The 19403-nt window shown below is 47.9% G+C and overlaps 1 protein-coding gene across 1 annotated transcript in view; it reads right to left on the bottom strand.

Annotated features, from left to right (window-relative positions):
* LOC311022862 (zinc finger SWIM domain-containing protein 6-like) overlaps positions 1-18681 on the bottom strand; it is a 45272-nt gene extending 26591 nt beyond the window's left edge. The window contains exon 1 of the mRNA XM_084024438.1: positions 18138-18681. Coding sequence (XP_083880564.1) covers positions 18138-18570 — 433 coding nt within the window. The 5' untranslated portion in view covers positions 18571-18681. The remainder of the gene's footprint in view (positions 1-18137) is intronic.
* Positions 18682-19403: the final 722 nt, after the last annotated feature.

Raw genomic sequence — 19403 nt, 5'->3', positions numbered from 1 at the left:
TGTCAGTCTGTTTGACCGTGAAGGACTCTCTTGCTGAGAGTTAAGAGAGTAAGATTGAAAGCACTGTCAATGACTTTACAGTAAATCTAAAGCTGGAGCCTGCAACTGTTTAGCTTAGCACACAGTCTGGAAACAGGGGAAAAAGCTAGCCTGACTCCATCCAAAAGGTAAAAAAAAAAAAAAATCCTACCAGCACCTACAATACATCATATCTCTTGTTTAATCAGCACACAAACCAAAGTGTACAAAAGAAAAAGATGTGGTTTTAAAAGGGAATCTGTGCCAGAATATTTCTTGCCCGGGAGCGGTAACTTCCCGATCTTCCTGCTACAGTGTCGATTTTGTTACATTTCAACTGAGTCAAGCTAGCTGATTTCCCCGTTTACGGTACTTATGCTAAGCTAAACTAATATAGGTGCTGGCATTAGCTCCAAATTTACTTCAAGTAAAAAAAATGGTTTCAATCTTCTCATCTAACTCTATGGAAAGAATTCAAACGCAGATAATATCTTTTAACAAAGCTACTCGTCATAATGTCAAAGCACTTGATAACAAGATATTTTATGCAAAAAAACATTTTAAATATGTTTTTGGTCTTATCGAATTATATTTCTGCCAAGGCATGCTATTATTTGTCAAAGATAACTATAACAAACACCTGGTCTAAAATTACTATTGGGTGTAATTTCAGAATGGCATCTGTGTGGTATTGGGTGAACTGTGCCTTTAGCCGCTATTCAGCAAATCGCCGTCACTGGAGAAGCCAGTTGCCTGCTAATTCCGTCTCCTGGCTGTACATTAACTATACATTATCCCAATCCTTGTGCAAGGTTCATTAGTGTGAATGAAATTACAGCTGGCTGGAAATGAATGTGTGTAATTAGCAGAGGTCTGTCCCAGTAGAGCCACGCAAGCTATAGATGGAGGTAATGGGATCCATTGAAAAGCCATTGTCTGCTACTTCATGGCTTCAGTATCTTTCTAATGACAAACCTATGCAGTCAAGACATTATAGCCCAGGCGTCCTTCGCCATATGAAGGGGGGTTTGGGTCGAGATAAGCCTGTCTGTGTCGGTGGAGAAGACTGCACACAGGCCATTGTGAAAAAGAATAAACAAAGAACATGGCGGTACATGATTTCCATTGGCTATGGAATGTGTGTTTGTGAGGCTACAGCTGTTTGTTAGTTCTTTGCGCATAATTTACACGCAGGAAGTGTGCCAAAATCACATTTTCTGTGGCTGTCGGAATTGATTACAGATATGTTTCTCTTGCTTCATTTGAACTTTGCCCTAAAAATACGCTTGAGATTAATCTTTACGATAAAACAGCTTTCAAAAATTACTCTTGACATCAAAGCCAAAGCTCATAAAAGGGTAAAAAAAAAAAAATGTTGGCGAAAAGATTATGTGAAGCGAGTGCAGCACAAACACAAAAAGGCACTACTGTGGAAGCTAACATGGCTGAAAGTGAAGGGGAATTCATTTGCATATGGAAATAGCTGGGCACCAACAGCACCGGACTGAAAACTAAAAATGAATGTGTGCAGACATGTGCGAGTATGTGTGCGCTTTTAGGTTCAATTGCCCACGCCAGGAAATAACCTTACATTCTTTACCCTTCCCGTTTCGTTTGGAAAGTCTCACACACACACACACGCGCACACACACACACACACACACACACACACACACACACACACACACACACACACACACACACACACACACACACACACACACACACACACACACACACACACACAACCCCACCCTTTGACACACACTCATGTTGCCTTCATGCATGCACGCATACTGGCTTCAGTGACTCCCTGCAGTCAACCTCCTTCTGCTCACAAACAGCCCCTCCTCTTTCCTTTTTCTCTCTCCAATAACTGACTCCTCCCCTGGTCCCCCCTCCCACGACACACACACACACACACACGCACACACACACACAAACACACACACGCACACACACACACACAGAACGTTGCCTAGCCCTAAGCTGACCCGTTGTGTGTACTGACGTCACACACTAGACAAGGGGAGGCATCATTCCAGACAGACACACACATACACACATGCACACACACTTACACACACACACACACACACATGCACACCCACATACACACACACAGGCCCCAGCCGAGGGGGAAGCTGCATTCCAGCACAGGCACACAGACACACAAACACACAAACACACATCACCACGCCTGGCGGTGGGAAGCATGGGGAGCGCTCAGCTGTAGCGGGGAGGTGGGGAAGAGGGCCAGGGGAGGCGGGGTGGGGGGTGTGGGGGATTTTTCAGGGGAGGGAGGAGGGGAGCAATGGCTCTGAGCCAGTGTTCCTCTGAGCTCAGCACTTCCCCTTTCAGCTCCAGCCAGCCGCCAGTTTGCGTAACGCAGCCCATGCAGCCCTGCCGGCTCGTGCTTAACCCCTTCCTTCCTGGAGTCACTGAGGTCACACCCGCTGTTCTCTGTTCGCCGGCGCATGCCACATCCTGGCGTAACAACCCCCCCCCCAACACACACACACACACACACACACACACACACACTCAGGCTGTCCCATTTTAGCACTGAAAACACTGAGCCACCACTCATACATCCACATTACTATCTGACACAGATGGAAGCAGATACACACACGTGTGCAAACACACACACAAACAATACAGAAATGATACAGTCACCAGGAAATAGTTTAACCCTTTACATGCCACCTTCCTTTTTCATTGTGGTAGCAGCCAAGCAGATATACCTTTTGTCTTTTATCGAAAATACAATGAACATAAGCTTGTGTAGTGATCTAAATAAACAGGTAGCCTGTCTGAGAGTGACCTGTTTTTTTGTAATCCCTCTTTGAAGACAACACAATGCACCGCAACCACTAAAATATATGCATTAGCATTTATCACCGCCACAGAAAAATATGCAGCGCAGACACTGAATGCCTTACCATGGATCTGTTTGGATCATTAAATTACAAAGATCAAAGAATGTGTAATTTGGCACCGGTATAACATGTGTGCTCCGTATCTATTCGGCTGTACATCCATTGACCTTCCAAGAGCTTATGTAGGCCAAAGTGTCCACTCTACCCACAGAGATGTGAGGCCGCGTACATCAGACGTGTTGCCTTCCTCCCTAAAAGCCCCGCTGAACAGTGTCATGGCTCACGCTAACCACAGCAGACACAGTCCACGGCAGAAGGATGGGCAAAGCAGAGGGGGAAACCGAAGGAGGGAGGAGGGGAGGTTCTCTCACATTTAATATCACTTGACACGCGTCATCCAGCATCTCTCAACCAGCCGCTGAGCCTGTGTCAATGCCACGGCCCCTGTCGAAGGCCGCACACGCGCACACACCTTGATACGCACTCACACATACACAAAACACAAAGGCAACCCAAATACAAATAAGTCAGCCACCTGGCGCCGTGATCGACGGGGCTGCTGCAGAGAACAAGAATTACCGGGATGAAGACAAGTGAGGGAAAGAGGGGGGGAGCAGGAAAAAGGTTGAATAAGTCTCTTCTGAATCGTGGTGGTCGATTCTCCTGCCTGCGGGCTATTCCTGTAAATATTGACGTTGATGTTAGGACCACTCTCTTAAGGATAAGCTATAAAGCAAGGGGGTTAGATTTACTCCGTACAAACTGTAAGCATCTGAAATCACACGCCATGCTTGGCCTTCGCCGAGCGCATTGAGGGGGAAACGGTGAGAGACTTTCAGGGTGAAGAGCTAAAACCACATGAGGGAACTGAGCTCTCTCGGTAGGTTTACAGCTCGCTCCTCTCCCTCTCTCTCTCTCCCTCTCTAGATGGTTTAGGTTTCCACTCTCAAGCTAAAAGCAGGCAGCTGACATCAAAACCTTCAGAGAGACCCCTATTTCCCAGAAACAGCTCTCGTTCCATGTAAATAGCCGCCTTTCATGGCTACATTGAGATAAATTGCACCCTGCTGGACAAGAGGGAGACAATATTCACCCTGGAGCCTCTTTTGTTGACATCTGTTATGTGTTGCCATGACAATGTCCAGCGTGCGCTTTCACACACGCGGGTTTGCGTTCATACATTGTATATTGTGGGGGGGGCACCACACCGAGCACGCATGTGGGTAAACACAAGCGGGCAGGTCCACGCACATAGAAACAAATACCTCTCATTCTTTGTCAAACAGAGCGGCTGCACAAAAAAGCTTGCAAAGGATAACACATGAGCGTGACCGAAACACTGAATCAGGTTAGACTTGCTCCTAACTGCCATGTCCTCGTGGGAGGCTGCAGGCAGAGAAGTTTATTACTAATCATCTTCACGTTAAAAAAAGGGCAAAACCAATCCAACTATGACAAAGCCTTTCCCAGCAACCTCAAGAGGGCCGCGTGTGTCCGGTCATCTGGGAATTAGTCCGCGATAGGAGCACAACGATGCATGAATTCATTTGAATACACGTGGGTTAAAGATGCCAATCCCCCTATGGGATCGCCCTTGCTTCATGGACAGTAGTCTCTATCCATCCAACTTCGCAAAAGAATTGCCATGATTGTCCGTGCACGCAAAGCATCTCCACATTGTTTAATCAAATTTGCTCAAGTTACCATTTTCATAGACGACAGAAGAATAATCATATCCGTATGCAATTACGCTGATTATGTCTCTTCAGAGACTCGCGAAGTGAAGGACTATGTCACCTCGGAGACCACATGAAACAAAGGCCAACTGCTTTGTTTATATTTCGCCACGTGTCTGTACTTTAAGATCCTCATTACGTTCATTTGAGTGCCGAAGGAGGCTATGACGGGGGGGTTTAATGAGGGGATGGAGGAGGGTGTAAGGCAAAACTGAGGGGGGGTACATGCCCGGCACCATAGCAACTGTAAAGGAGGTTGAGGGTCTGCATATTAATCGTAAGGATAGAAAAGAATATGCGTATGTGAGAGAATCCCCTCCCGTGGGCAAGTCAGCATTCACCCATGAAGTAGGTCAGTGAAATTTGCCCAAATTAGGTCAGTGGCAGTCAATGGGTGCCATCCTGGACAAGAGAAAGAGTAAAGGGTGAGAGAGAGAGAGAGAGAGAGAGAGAGAGAGAGAGAGAGAGAGAGAGAGAGAGAGAGAGAGAGAGAGAGAGAGAGAGAGAGAGTCTATAAGGTTAGGAGAGCAGAACCAAGCAGCTTAGCTTTTACACTCAGTTAATTACTGTTGCGCTGGTCCATACACACACACACACACACACACACACACACTGAGTGAGGTACCAAAGCTCGCCCCTCACCAGCGCCAGTTCTTTACAACTCCAAGCCGTCGCCGCCTCCCTACTCAAACATCCCCGGTATCAGAATCAGTGTGCATCAAAAGCCTATTTTGATTGAAAATGCTTTTGAAAAGCAGTCCGATTCGGTTACATTGCTTAGGCCTGATTATTTAGCGCCACTCCTCCCTCCTCCCTCTTCCCCCTCTAGCTGTTTGGATGGTAGCTTCTCTGTCATCTGCCTCCGTTTCGTCGAGCCCCCCCCCACCCCATTTTGTAGAATCCACATCGGGAGAGAGGTTGTTGTGCGTTGTTGCCAATAAACGGAGGAACACAGGAACCTTTGAAGTCTGTGGCACATTGTGATTTGCTTTCATCGTCCCGCATCTGTCAGTCAACAAGAGAAAACGTGACTCCAAAGGAAACTTTTGTTGCTTTCTCTCCCCCCAATTTCCCCTCCACACTCACACACACACACACACACACACACACACACACAACCAAAACAAAACAACACAATGGCTGCTGTATTGGGCATTAGACAGACAGGGAGTGGGCTGAATAATAATCTGCAAGGAGTTGCGAGGTGTTCCAAAAATTCTGATGTTGCTTCAACTGGCGCAGAGCGACTCTTCCTACTTCCTGCCTGGGCTTCCTTGGCCCTCTTCCACGCAAGGGGGTTTTGTGCATGCGCGCATCCCAGCGTAGCTGTGGGGTGATTTCTGAACTCATCGCAGAGCAGTTGGGTGTCAACAGAGGGGGAAGAGCATTGACAGGTGTGGAAGTGATGGTTGAACCTGGGCCTGCACCTAATCACGCAAGCCTGCAGCCTTGCTCTGACAGCCACAGAGGGTGGGGGAGGGGGGAGGATGTGGGGGCAAAGGCTCCTCTCCCTGGGCAGCGATCAAACTCGAGCCCCCGGCTTGCCTGGAGATGCGACAAGGCCCACATCCCCTTCCGCTGCCCCCCCACACCCCACCATCCTCCCCCTGCTGCCAATCATGTGTCATATGCTTCACGCTCTCGCACGACGCACGCGTCAGAGTGCTGAGCGTATGTGTTTGTGCTGGGGCTGAGCCTGTCTACACAAGTTAAAGAGACGTACACAAGTGCGAGTGGAGGAGACAAAGAGACGCAAGAGGACACAAAGAGCTTCAGCAGGAAGTGTTGAGCCAGAAAATGACCAAATGTACAAGCCGAACGTGGCTCGGAGTAGCAGAGCGAGCCACAATGAGTTACAGTGACTAACGTTAGTAGCCAGAGAGAGAAAGATGCCTGGCGAGAGAGGCTGGGTAAAGGAGCCAGAGAACTGAACTGCAGCCAACCTGGATGAGGCCTCCGTCCAGATACGTTGGGACAGTACCAGGGGCCCAGCTACAGCCCGTCAGAGGAGGGAGGAGGGAAAGCAAGTGAATTAGCAAGAAAATACAGAAAAGAAGAAGAGAAGAGAGAGAGAGAGAGAGAGAGAGAGAGAGAGAGAGAGAGAGAGAGAGAGAGAGAGAGAGAGAGAGAGAGGTTTTGAGGCTTTTCAGCTCCGAAGTGGGATGAAGGGGGATGGTTGGAGGGAACTGCTGAGAGTCAGGCAGAGCTGGAGCCGAGGCTCAGAGGCAGGGCCAGGGCTGAGCTGGGACTGCTGAGAGAGGAGCCAGGGCTAGAGGCCAGAGGAGGGAGGAAGGGATCGAGGGAGGGGGGGGCTGAGAATAGGAGGAGGCTGTGGCAGAGCCGAGGCTGGAGCCGGGGCCAGAGCCAGGGGCCCGAGCTTTAGATTTAGTCAGCTGTTCCCCTGGCCAACAGCTGGAAGGACGTAAAGAGAGAAAGGGAGGGGAGGTAGCAGGGGAGGACAGTGCAGAGACTTTCAGGAGGGGATTTTAACGGAAAGTGAGAGGAGATGGAGAGGAGAAAGAGAGGGGGAAAAAAACAGAACAGCAATGGAGAGGGAGAGAAAGAAGGGAGACGAGGGTGTAGAGGGTGGTGGCGGAGGTTTGGAAAGAGGACAGTGGAAAAGCCATTAGATTCCTATGAGAGAGAAAACAGCACTGAGAGCAGACAGACTGACAGAAGGTGGTTAAGGCTCACTGGCTTCGCAACCACTCTTCACTTCCTCCCTCGCTGGTCCTCCTGCTCCCTCATTCCTCTCCTCCCTCCCTGAAACCATCCCTCCAGCCTCCTCCTCTCCTTCCGTCACTGGTGTGCTATTCTCTGGCTACCTCCTCCTCAGCCAGTTGTGCTCCAGCAACAGCCCTGCTATTCATTACACACGACCTGCAGGCATGACCCTAAACACACGCTGAGATCCCAAACAGGTGCCCCCCACACACACACACACATACACACACAGCAAAGGGATCACACATGACTGAAGGGGGGGGGGGGGGGGGGGGGGGGCAGGGAGTGTATACAGGAGGGCTAAAGTGAGAAGAGGGAGCTCTCTGTGGCTGCCTGAGAAGCACTGCAGGAGGAACCACAGGAGAGGGATGGAAAGAAGAGAAAACATCGAAAGGAGGAGAAAAAAGAAACGATGTGATTAAAGAAGAGCGTGTACATGCTTTGTTTCCACAAAAGAAGTGAAATGAGATTTGGAGTAGGGGAGAGGGGTGAGGGTTTGCCACGGGGCAAGCAGCCGCTGCTAGCAAAGCACTTTATGGCCTATTATATTCCATTCAGATGGCCCAGGCGTCTGAGATAAAGGCATTTAGTCTGTGCGTTAGTGAGTGACTCAGCACTCGGAGCCTTCACAGGTGGACCCCTTCATAACTACACAATGCATATAAATGAAGTGGCCTGCTCCATGCATATGGTTCACTCACTCCTACACCTCTGCCTCTTTTTTTTTCTCCTTCTCCTCATCCACCTACGCCACCTTTTTCCTCCTTGAACTTTCACACCTCCACATGGACACACTGTTTTCAGCTGGATTTAAGTTATACCTCCTGCTCTGCCATGTAAAATATTTGATCAGGCCGTATCCAATATTGCAGGGAATAAGGGAATGTACATTTTTGGGATTTCATTAGTTTTTTTATTCCACTGCTCCTCAAACATTTTTGTGCATGGCTGGAATAGCCGGCTCACCTCTTCTACTCCCCTACCCCTCTCATTTAGTGTTCAGACGATAGACACCTCCTCTCCATTGCTTCCTCTCCATCGCTCCATTGTCTCTCTACAGCTCTCCCTCCACCCATCTGCCCTTTCCTCTTCGTTCTACCTCTGCACATCTAGCCCCTCTCTCCTCCCCTTGGTAGTGGTTAATGGCACAGGGATCCAGCGTGGAATATAGATCAGAGCGAGATGGATGGGGCACCAGGAGCTCCGGCCAGTCCCGTAGGTCCCAGACCAAAGATTAACTAAATATTAGCTGACAGAAAGAGAGAGGGGCAGAAGCACAGCTGCAGCTGCTAGTGCCACTGCCAGCAGAACAAACGACAGAGACTGTTTTTAACCCCCTTTGCTCTCAGGAGAGGGAGAGACGCATGCGATAAGCATACAAAAGATGCAAAAATACACACGATGCATTGGGGGTATACATACTGCTGTGCACGTGTACACACATGCTATCAGAGGCACCCTGGGAGAAGAAGTCCACTAATCACATTCTCTCCTCCCCCTCTCTGCCCTGCCAAGCTGGATGGCGAGGGGGGGGGGGGGGAAGGAATAAATCTTTATTAGGCGATGTGTCCCTGCTTTATCGATCGCTTCGCTCCTTCCCTACCCTCCTCCCTCTCCACCCCCTCTCTTTCTCTCCCCTCCTTTTGTTATTTTAGGCGTGTGTCTGCCATCCAGTCCAATTGAGTCAGGCTGTACATCAGAGAGGACCATTACCCATGTCTCTCTGGGCTGGGCTGTCACTGGCTGTGAGGGGGATATCAGGGGAGGTGATGGAGCCACCCAGGAGGGACAGTTAGCCGGCTAACAGCTAGCCAGGGAGATATTAGTTTTTGGGCAAGAACGGAGGGTGGCATTAACAGACTGTTGCAGGCATCCAGAACAATGCCAAGCTACAACAAAGGTAGATCTTTACACTCAAGTCAGGCATGGTTTTAAGAGCATGGCACAGACAACCTGATTTATGGTGCTAATTTCCCACTAGCCACTATTGACAGAAAAGGCTTAAGGCAAAGAATGTACCCAAAAATACTCTATTCAAACCCAGCAACTACAACACACTGTCAAAACGGGGTATGCTTTCAAGTTTTTCATGACTAAAGTTGATGCCCCAGTTTTAGATCAGATATGAAATAATTGCCTTTTCTCTCCATATCTTACCTTGAGAAATAAAAGCACAACATTCTACAAACCACCCTTTTTTTCCAAACAAAAGAACTTCTAAGATGTTAAATATTGTATAACACAAGACATTCGATGTCAGCTTTTGGTGAGAATCTTTGATACTTTGCAACGAACCACGTTGACCTGTACAATAAGCATTCAGCATGTCATCGAGCAAGACACTGAACTGCTCATGCGGGGCTTCAACTCATCAAACTCACATAAAATGTGATGATACCAGATACATTTCTGAAGGGCAGAACATCCAACAACAACAACTCCGAAAAGGCTCCTTTACTGGGAAACATCAAGGTGGAGGATCATTTAAACTTCAAAGGAAAACAAACAACAGCAAGTCCTGTTCTTCGCTTATTCCAGACATTGGTAAACAGGGAGCTTCTAAATGTAGAAACAGTGATAACCCCTGAGGTCTGGATGCAGACTGTTAGCAATGAGCACAGCAGAGCAGGAGCTAGCTAGCTGGCTAGCCTTCCTTTGGGAGTTTAGACACAGGAAACACTATGGAAACATGCTGTATCTAGATAGCAGCAGTGTAAATAAGATATGAGTTTCTATTGCCCGGCTTGGGAAATGAAACTGGAAAATTGAGAAGGGGAGGAGGGGGAAAAGAGATCTTGGGGGCTCATAAACAAGGAATGCATGAAAGAGAATCAGGTTAGGCACAGGTATGGAGTGATTAGGAGTCGAAAAGCAAGATAATAAGGGGACAGGAAGATGAAGGGCAGGAATGGGCTGAGAAAAAAAACTAAGCAAGCAAGGAAATGAGCAAGAGAGAAACTCCTTCGAGATAAACTCTTTAAACTAGATTCCATTCAGTTAAAAGCCGTCCCTCTCCTTCCCTTTGAATCGTTCTCAGTCTCTTTCTTTGTCTGTCTCTCATGCCTGGAGAGCCTTTCTAGCTCTATTCACCCTTGCTCTTCCACAGAGCAGTGAATGCATGTCTCACATGCCACACAGCCTCGACATCATTGGACTAGGCACAGTCAGAGACACCTCACACTCTGAGGACCTCCTCCTCCGCATAGCTCTCACAGCACTTGAGCCTACCGGGCAAGAAGAGAGAACGGGGTAAAGTCCCTCTCTCAATCTGGCTCGGATTCCTGATTGTTCCACAAAAGGACAGAAAAAAAAACTGGCCATGAACTCTGTCCCCTCTCCGACTGATCTCTCAGCTTAGAAATTGCTTATTGGAAGATACCAAAGACGTCCACACATTCAATCAGACAGGCAATCTTTCCCTTTGGCCAGGTGATGTTTATTGGAAAACAATAATGTCAGCATAGGTCCGTCTTTCAAGCAGAGCAATCGGCCACTGGGACAGTCTGACCAGATTGACCTTTTGCTTTGGTAAATCCCAGGGGGTCAAGTGAAGAGGTCAGCATTGCGCCAGCTCAATGCTGGGGGAGGGACCACTCGATGAGTGAACACCTCCGTTGGTGTGTGTGTGTTTGATATGGGTCAGCGGCAGGTAAACCCCCATCCTCTGCTGTTGTTTACTCTAAGGCGCCTAGTCACCCGCACCCTGGCACCATGAGGCAATTGTGAGTCCTAAAGCATACAGTGTGCAAGCAAGTGTTTGTGTGTGTGTGCATTTGCACAAGGGGAAGTGGGATAGTGAGGGAATGATGACAGACGGGAATGTCATCCAGCCTCTCATCATTAACATACCTCACCTTTATTCGGCCTGACACACGGACATAAACGTGCTCACAGCCATTAACACACAGTGCGAAGTCACACACAGATAGGCTGAAAGATTCTACCTGTACTTAAAGTCATGTGAAGGTATTTTCTTTCAGGAAGCAACTTAAAGGGGAAAATGCATACTCCACTCATCCCAAAAAATCATTTACAATAATGTCACGCGTCAAAGTTAGTTTGTCACAACATGGAAAGATCCGTGTGGCCTTGGTGCCCCCCTTTCGACAAGCCGTGTAGACTGCTGCACTAAAAGCCAGAGTTGAGATATTCTTTGCCATACAGCAGGTACTAACTTTCTACTCACTCAGCAAGGTATACTGTGATTGTGCTCACACACAAAAAAAATATAATTTGTAGTCTTTGGGCTGATCCAAAGCTGCTTCTGGGGAGAAACAGCTATTGACCAAACCGGACAGAGAGGCTCTGTTCAGTGGCAACAGTGAAAGCATCTGTAGTCCATAACACGTATCCTCATGTACATGTACACACACACACACACACACACACACACTCACTCACACACACACACACACACACTATACATACATTGAACCTTCTACTGCAGTAAGCAGAGTCTTGGCCTGCTTTGTGCTTATTTCAGCAGCCCATTGGTGCAAAGAGGAATTCATTAAAAAGGAAAAAAAAGTGAAAGGGAGCATCAGATAGGAGAACGCTGAGTGCTGCATTCCCCTGTTGTTATTATTGCCAAATCGAAGAGAGAAGGGCGGCTGGTAATAAAAGTCATTAAATGAAATAGAAAAAACAGCGTTTAATAGGGCCTTGTCATTGTGGATTTAGTAGCCGTTCTATTGCCTGCTCCCTCTGTTCTGTTCCCTGTGCTCACAGCGAAGAGAGGGGCAGGAGCTCTGTGGAAGGAGCACTGGATTCCTAGACAGAGTCAGCCAGCCGAGGAGCTGTGCTGACGCACACCCAGCAGCCACAGTCTGGGACAAGAGACAAGTCAAGCTGGAACGGGGGATGGGGCAGACGTTGGAGAGCTCACACTGGAACTTTATTGCTTTAGCTGGTTTATTTTAACAGGGGCAATGCACGCTGATCTTGTACATTGAGCGTCTCTGAAAGAGGGCCCGTATTAGCATGTAGGGTAATTTTGGGCAGCTTGGTAATTGGCCTGGGAGTGTAGACCCAAGGTGGCTAAGCTGGAACTGGGGATGGTAATTTAAGAGGGGAGGGGAGGGGAGGAAAGAGCTATGTCTGGTACCAGCAATGGGACAGGGAGGGAGACTGGCTCCAGTCAGGTGGAAGGACTGGAAAAAAAAGGCAGACATTGCAAGCTTGAGATGGCAGAAGGACTGTCTAATGGTACATCTTGGGTACAGTCTTGGAAATGTGAAGAGCAGGAGACCGTTATGACTGGGTGTAGAAGATGGAACACGGCTGGCTCAAGGAAGTTATGGTCTGTGGTGGGAATTAGAGGCATATCTTGGTCTGGGATTGGTTAGAGTTTGGACTAAGGGCTATGCAAAGCATCAGGACCTTCTGGAAATGTCTGCGTGCTGAGGGAACATGACAGAACGAGCAGAAGAACCAATGGACATCTTTCATTTTATGGATACAGCACGGGAACATCAGGGGTTGCTTCGTGGGTTCAATCATTGAGGGGGCCTCCCAGACTGAAAATTGTGTAGGGCTTACAGTCTGTAAGTAACTGAAAGTCATTAGGAGTAGAATTAAAGTAATTATCAAGTAAATATATCAGACATACAGTGATGCTTCCTCTAACTACAGTTTACAAGGAAGATTACATAGCAAACGCTATATTTAACTAAAAAATATATATATAGCCAATAAAAAGTACAATATTTTGCTGTGTTTCCATCATACGGTACCTGAAATGTATCCTATCTTTTTTTCCTCTCTTTCCATTCAGCCAACATAATGTGACAAAGGCCTGAAATCTGCCTCTCTCAGTCTCTCAGATATACACAGCCAGCCGGCGAGAGCACTTTCCCTGAAGACTCAATGTCTCTTCACATGGATGCGGTTGCTGCCCCTCTCTCCCTCTCCCACTTGGACAACCATTTGTTTACACTAGCTCTGGGCTCAGCCATGTTTCCATGACGATACAAGCCCAGGGATAGTCACATGGCTGGGGCTAGACCCGAGGCACCGGATCCAGGATCACTGCTCCTTCAGCGCGCTCACCTTCGAGCTTGGTCCGCGGACGACATACGATTAACTGACCTCAAGGTTTACCATCCCAGATTCGAAAAATAACTGCTCCCTCACTAACGGCTCTCGAGGGGAATTGTCCTCAAAATTCTTGAGGTATATTGTGTTAGAGAGTCTCAGTCTTGAGTCACAAGTTGAGCCTCTTTACAGCATATTGGTTTCACACACTTAAACAGCATATGTGTTCTGTCTCTCTCCGTCTCCGGTGGTGGGCATGTGGGCTCAATCTTGACAGGCATTGTAAAAAGATAAAGGAACTCTCCAACCTAACTGGAAAATAAAACCAGATCCGCCCACATGAAGAGAAACAGCCCACACACAAACAAAAACAATAAGCCCTCACCCACTAAATATCCAGCTCGGCCAGATAGCGTCTCGCAACATGCTCGTGCAAGATTTATGTTTGGCGACTTAAATTCTGCACCTTCGTGAACAAAATGCTTGAAATGTTGATATTGGTCCTCGAGAAGCCCTTTGAAAGGCCTTGCAAATTCTTTGTTCACAAAAAGTCCACGGGACAAAAAATGCTTGTGTGTGCTCGAGTGTGTTCTTGCACAAACAAGCCTGGTGTTACTCCACCTTTGTAAGCCGTACAGATTTCTCCTTGGCATTTGACTTGCCGCGTTGTCACACAAACAATAACCTTCTAGTGTGTGCAAATACATACTTATTGTTTTATCAGCCCCTTGTGTGTGTGTGTGTGTGTGTGTGTGTGTGTGTGTGTGTGTGTGTGTGTGTGTGTGTGTGTGTGTGTGTGTGTCTGTTGCCAAGTATTGTTGTAAATTATGTCTGATATTGTCACAGTCCTGCCGGAATACTAAGCACACGTGTGATTCGAAGTCAACAGGATATGACATATGGCTCTTTACCGCCTCCATTCACACACCTCAAGCATGTTTTTTACGAGCCGAGCATAAGGTTCAGGAGAGTCTGTGTTATGATTCGCAACATCTGTGTTTTAAAAAAAAAAAGGGAAAGAAAAAAGGAAAAACGGAAAGACGTTAAAAAACAGGGGAACCACCAGCCTGGCTGCTATTTCACCGTTTCATTGACATCATGATAAAAAAAAAAAAAGAAGGTGAGAGCGAGAGTAGATGACGCAGAAACCTAATTAACATTCTCCCGAGCGTGAACAAATTAACCTGAGTTATGAGCATGCAGGAGCACAAGACAGACACATACACATATGTGAGCACACACAAATTGTCTCTGAGATAGGTGGAGCAGAGGAGGATGACATTCACACTCAAACAGGCATGACTGCCATGGACATGGGGTGATATTTTAAGCAGGGGAATGGCAAAAATATTATAGGCCACCTAGTCCAACAACACCACCCCATGGAAAATACACCAAAATAGGCTACGGGATATGCATATCTGCTTTCATTCGAGATGAATTTAAAACAGCCTCAACAAGCATGATAAAAAAAAAAACGACATGTGCTTCTTGTGAAAAATTAGCCTAACAAGGGGAGCTGGATAAATAGGCTGTAGCATGTAGCCTACGCTAATGACATTGCAGGGAGCGACATATGCCAGGCATCAGTATGTCATTCCATAGGGAGACAGGGTTTATGGTAAGAGGATAGTGAGAGTGAGGTGGTGGTGGTGGTGGTGGGGGGGGGGGGGGGGGGGTTATGGTTTATTTACCTCCTGGCACAAAGCCCTCAAGGCAGATAGAGGGAGCAGGAGTTAGAAATGTAGGGGGGTGGGTGAAAGAGGGGAGGAGCAAGACAGGACGTGTCATGTATGAATGAGAAGAGGGGATGAACTTGACCCAGACTGGAGGACTAAAACAGGAAGGAGGGTAATGAAGTGCAAACATGCTTTGTCATGCCATGTTAGAGCCATAGGATTAGAATACTATAATTAGAGGACGGGGCACCATAATACTAGCTTTCCTTTCAGCATGATGAGCTGCCGAGGCTAAATTACACAAGGGGGCCGGAGAACAGATGCTGTGATCAGGCAGCTCAGGAAGTTTTCTAGGTCTGTAGATGATGCTCAGTTAAATCACGGCCTGATTGACAAGCTAAAAGGAAACTGAAACTTGGCACACGGTGTGATTTATTGATTTCTGTGATCAGCTCACGACAATCTAATTTTCGTGGCAGACGGTGACTGTTCTCGGAAAGCAACGTGCATATTTCATTCCACTCATCTGCAGTTTTTGAATGTATTATTACACACAGAATCATTTCGTACGGGTTGAGGTCAGGTATGTGTTCCGCTATCTGTTCAGCAGCTGACAAATTCATCACTGATTCGACAGTAGAGCGCAAGGCTGGCTGAGGCTGGGCTGTTATAACACTGCTATAGCAGGAGGAGCAGTGGACTGCTGGATAACACTTGCATTCATATATGAATATTTATCTGGAAGGCTGGCATTGGAACAGATGAGCTCGCATGGGAGAGAGAACAACCCATCCATCTCACTCTCCACCATTCTCTGCACTTCATTCTTTACTTTCAGACATCCCCTTCTCTTGCAATCACCATTTCAATGCCTCTTTCCTCTTTTGCATTTTCCACCCACTTTTTCCCTCTAGGCTTCCCCTCTTTTTCCTGATATCACCCGATCTATTGCTCTTCCCCCTAAACGCCATCCCCCCTATCCATTCCCTTCGCAGCACTGATATATGGAAAGAGATGGAGTAAAAAAGGAAAAAGCGTGTGATTAATGTCTTTGAGAAAAAGATAAATAATCACAGGAGACTGGGGGCTGGTAGTTGGCCTTAGGGGAGTAAATATGGAGAGTTTTATAGCTGCTCACTTGGGAGAGCGGGAGGTGGAGGAGATGAGAGGGGGAGGAAAGGAATACAGCGACAGCAGATCCATTCAAGTATATTAGCTTTCCCCCCCATACACAATAACCTCCGCATCTATTCTATTGCTCTACTGTCTTTCATCATCAACACTGAATCCCATCCCACTGACAGCACACACACAAACACACAGACACACACACACAAGAAGCCACACAAAGCCATGCACACGTGCACCCTTGTGTGCACACACACACATACACACCCTTACAACCCTCACTTTTTTTTCCAGGCCAGATCCACTGTATGTGTTTGATGGGCCAATACATGTGGTGTGTGATGTGGCTGACAGCCCCCCTCCCATGCTGCCCTGCTTTTAAGCCCTCATCCTCCAGTGGCTGCCTGTCCCCTGGAGTAGATTGCATCTTTTATTTATCATTTTTTCCTCTTCCTTGGCTTTATTTTCCCCAGCCCCCCCATACCAAAAAAAAATAATTCTGGGGCGAAAATTGCAATCAGCATAACATGCCCTCCTCCTGCTGTGTACTCGCCTGTCATCCTCCACTCTCTGTGAGCATGCAGGATGAGACTGACAGCCCATGCAGACGAAGACACACACACAGATGCATGCACAATCCCCCTCTGTGTTTATCAAACCCCCACACATAATCTTCCTCTCGCTATCTCTTTCACACACACAAAAACAAATGCACGGCCAAAGATAATGACCTCATTCCCCCCCCTTTGTCACCATTTCTTACAATTTTCCAAAGCACATACACACAGGCAAAACTCCCCGCTGACGACGCCTTACAGTATTTTACCCGGTGCTGGGTGTTTAGCTTCCTAAAACCCCAAAAGAGTGAGCGCATAAATGGGTCTAATGCTGGGGAATCTGGTAAACAGGCCAGAGAGGGAGGGAGAGCTGCCTGCTTGTCTGCCTGCTCCATGGCTACTATTGTGCACTGCACATTCTCTGAGCCCACAAGAGCTGAAGCCATCTCCACACAGATTCTTTGGAGGGATAGTAAGCCAAGAAGTGAGAGGGGGAGAGGGAGCAAGGGAGAGAGAGAGAGAGAGAGGCAGATATGGTGAGGGGAGGGAGGAGGAAGAAGATCATGCATAAAATCTTGTTTGCAGAATGCATTAAGATTCAGATGAACTGGGGAGAGTAATGGGATTAGAATCCTGAACCGTTTCCAAGGGTGGGGAGTCGGATTGACAGCTGAGTCTATTGCACTGACGATTGCAGTGAAATATTGTGGCTCTGGCAAAGGCAGGCAGCCAGGCAGGGAGGCAGGCAGGCAGGGGGTTTCTGAGCCTACAGCACCTCTGTTTACTCCGAGCTTTACCACAAATAATGCAGCAGAAAGAAGGGGGGTAAAAAATGCAATTTTGCCTTCGCCGGCTGAATGCAGCTTGGGCTTTAGCTGAATATTGGGAAGAAAGCAGAAAGGGCTTCAGTCTGTCTCACAAAGGTGTTTGGCAAACAAAATAGAAGCACTGTGGCTTTAAATCACCGTCCCTCCCACCCTTTCTAAATATCGTCTATTTAGCCAGCGGTGAAAAGATATAGGGGGCTTTTGTCTGCGTACCCATTGGTGGGGGCATAGAGAGCTGGGAAGACATAAAAATAGGAACAAAGTGCTAAGCTTCCAATTGGGATGGCTCTGGGCACTTCAATGCACAGCTCAGTGGGCAAAAACAAGGAGAAGTGGGCTACTATTACGGGCTTATCTGGAAATAGGCTATTCTCACACAGCTATAGGGAAGACTGGTGTGGAAATACCCTGCATTGTTTATAATACACAAGGTTGTGGAAAGCAAACACAAGCCCTTTAAAAGTGTGGCACGGTTCCACGGGAAAAGGCAAACAGTGCGAGTTAGATGTGTTGTTTATTGTAGGCTGTTTTCCTAACGTTATAGTCCACTCACCGACTTGCAATACGTTGTCCACCCAGCCACCCTCTAGCAGAGTGACACCCCGTAGGAAAGGCAGCTGGGTCTCGTCATTATTGTCCCCGCTAGTTCCACTTTCCTCTCCTCCGGCGTTGAAAGAGGAATACATACAGATCTCCTTCTCGCTTCTCGGGAACGACCAGTATACGATCCTCCGCTGGACGGGCTCCGGGATCCTCTCGAACCGCTCCTCGACCCTCTGAAACGGCCACTTCTCCGCGACTCTGCGTGCCGCGATGTCGAGCAACGACTCGGGGTTGTGCGTTTTTCCATTTCCCGACCCTCCCGGAGCGGACCCCGCGCCGCCACACAGGACTCCTCCAGCCCGCTGCCCCTGCCTGCACGCCGGGTTGTAGCCGGGCCTGCAGCAGAGCCGCTTGGCTGGGGGCTGCTGGACTCGCTCGGCCATGATCGCACCGCTTCCAACCTGAAGCGCAGTTCCTCTCCGATCATATAAACGGGATAAGGAAGAGAAAAGGGCAATCTCGCACCGATTGTTTGCCGTACATGGAGAGGCTGCCCTTATTTGGAAAGGGAGGCGGTGCCTGCGAGTTCCGTGAAGTCCTTTGTGTTGTCAAAGTAACCGGGAGGGGCGGGATCCTGGAGCGCTGCCAGCGCACGAGTGGCGCTATAAAAGGAACTGGAGGCGGAATTCCCGAACGTCGGCAAATCCTTTGTGAAGCCGTACGGGAGCGCGAGGGCGGAGCCCCGGCGGCCGACGGCCTTTGAAGTTTCCTTCTTATTTGAGTTTAAAGGCGGGGACTTAATCCAGGGGCGGTCTCGCAGTTTCCCACAGGGGTAAAAGGGGGCAAGAAAACTGACTTTTTTCCTTCGGAGCCTGTGCTACCACCCCGGGCTCTAGCTTCTTCAAAAAACAACGTGATGGTTGTTTTCGAGGCTTAAGTCCAAAGGAAACTCAGCTGTCAGCGGCAGCGAGGGCGTGGGAGGAGGAACATAAAGATATGGAGCTGGACATGCTTGTCCTCTGTAGCCAATTATCGGTCATTTTGGTCTCCTGTTGGGCATAGGTTTACAATGCTGTAGTTTATGGACACATAATCAAAAACACTCTCTAAAAGACAATCTCTCTGCCACACAGATTTTTTGCATTTTGACATTAATGTAAATAAACCTAAGGTGATGTAATCACCTATGTCTTATTGGGACGTTAACACTTTTAAACTGAAAAGTAGTGTTCTGTATAACTCGCTCTAGTCGCTGAGTCTATCAACTTGCAACAGA

Source organism: Eutrigla gurnardus (genome assembly GCF_963514095.1).
Source record: "Eutrigla gurnardus genome assembly, chromosome: 13".
NCBI classification, from domain to species: Eukaryota; Metazoa; Chordata; class Actinopteri; order Perciformes; family Triglidae; genus Eutrigla; species Eutrigla gurnardus.
This window is presented reverse-complemented; position numbering and strand designations above follow the sequence as displayed.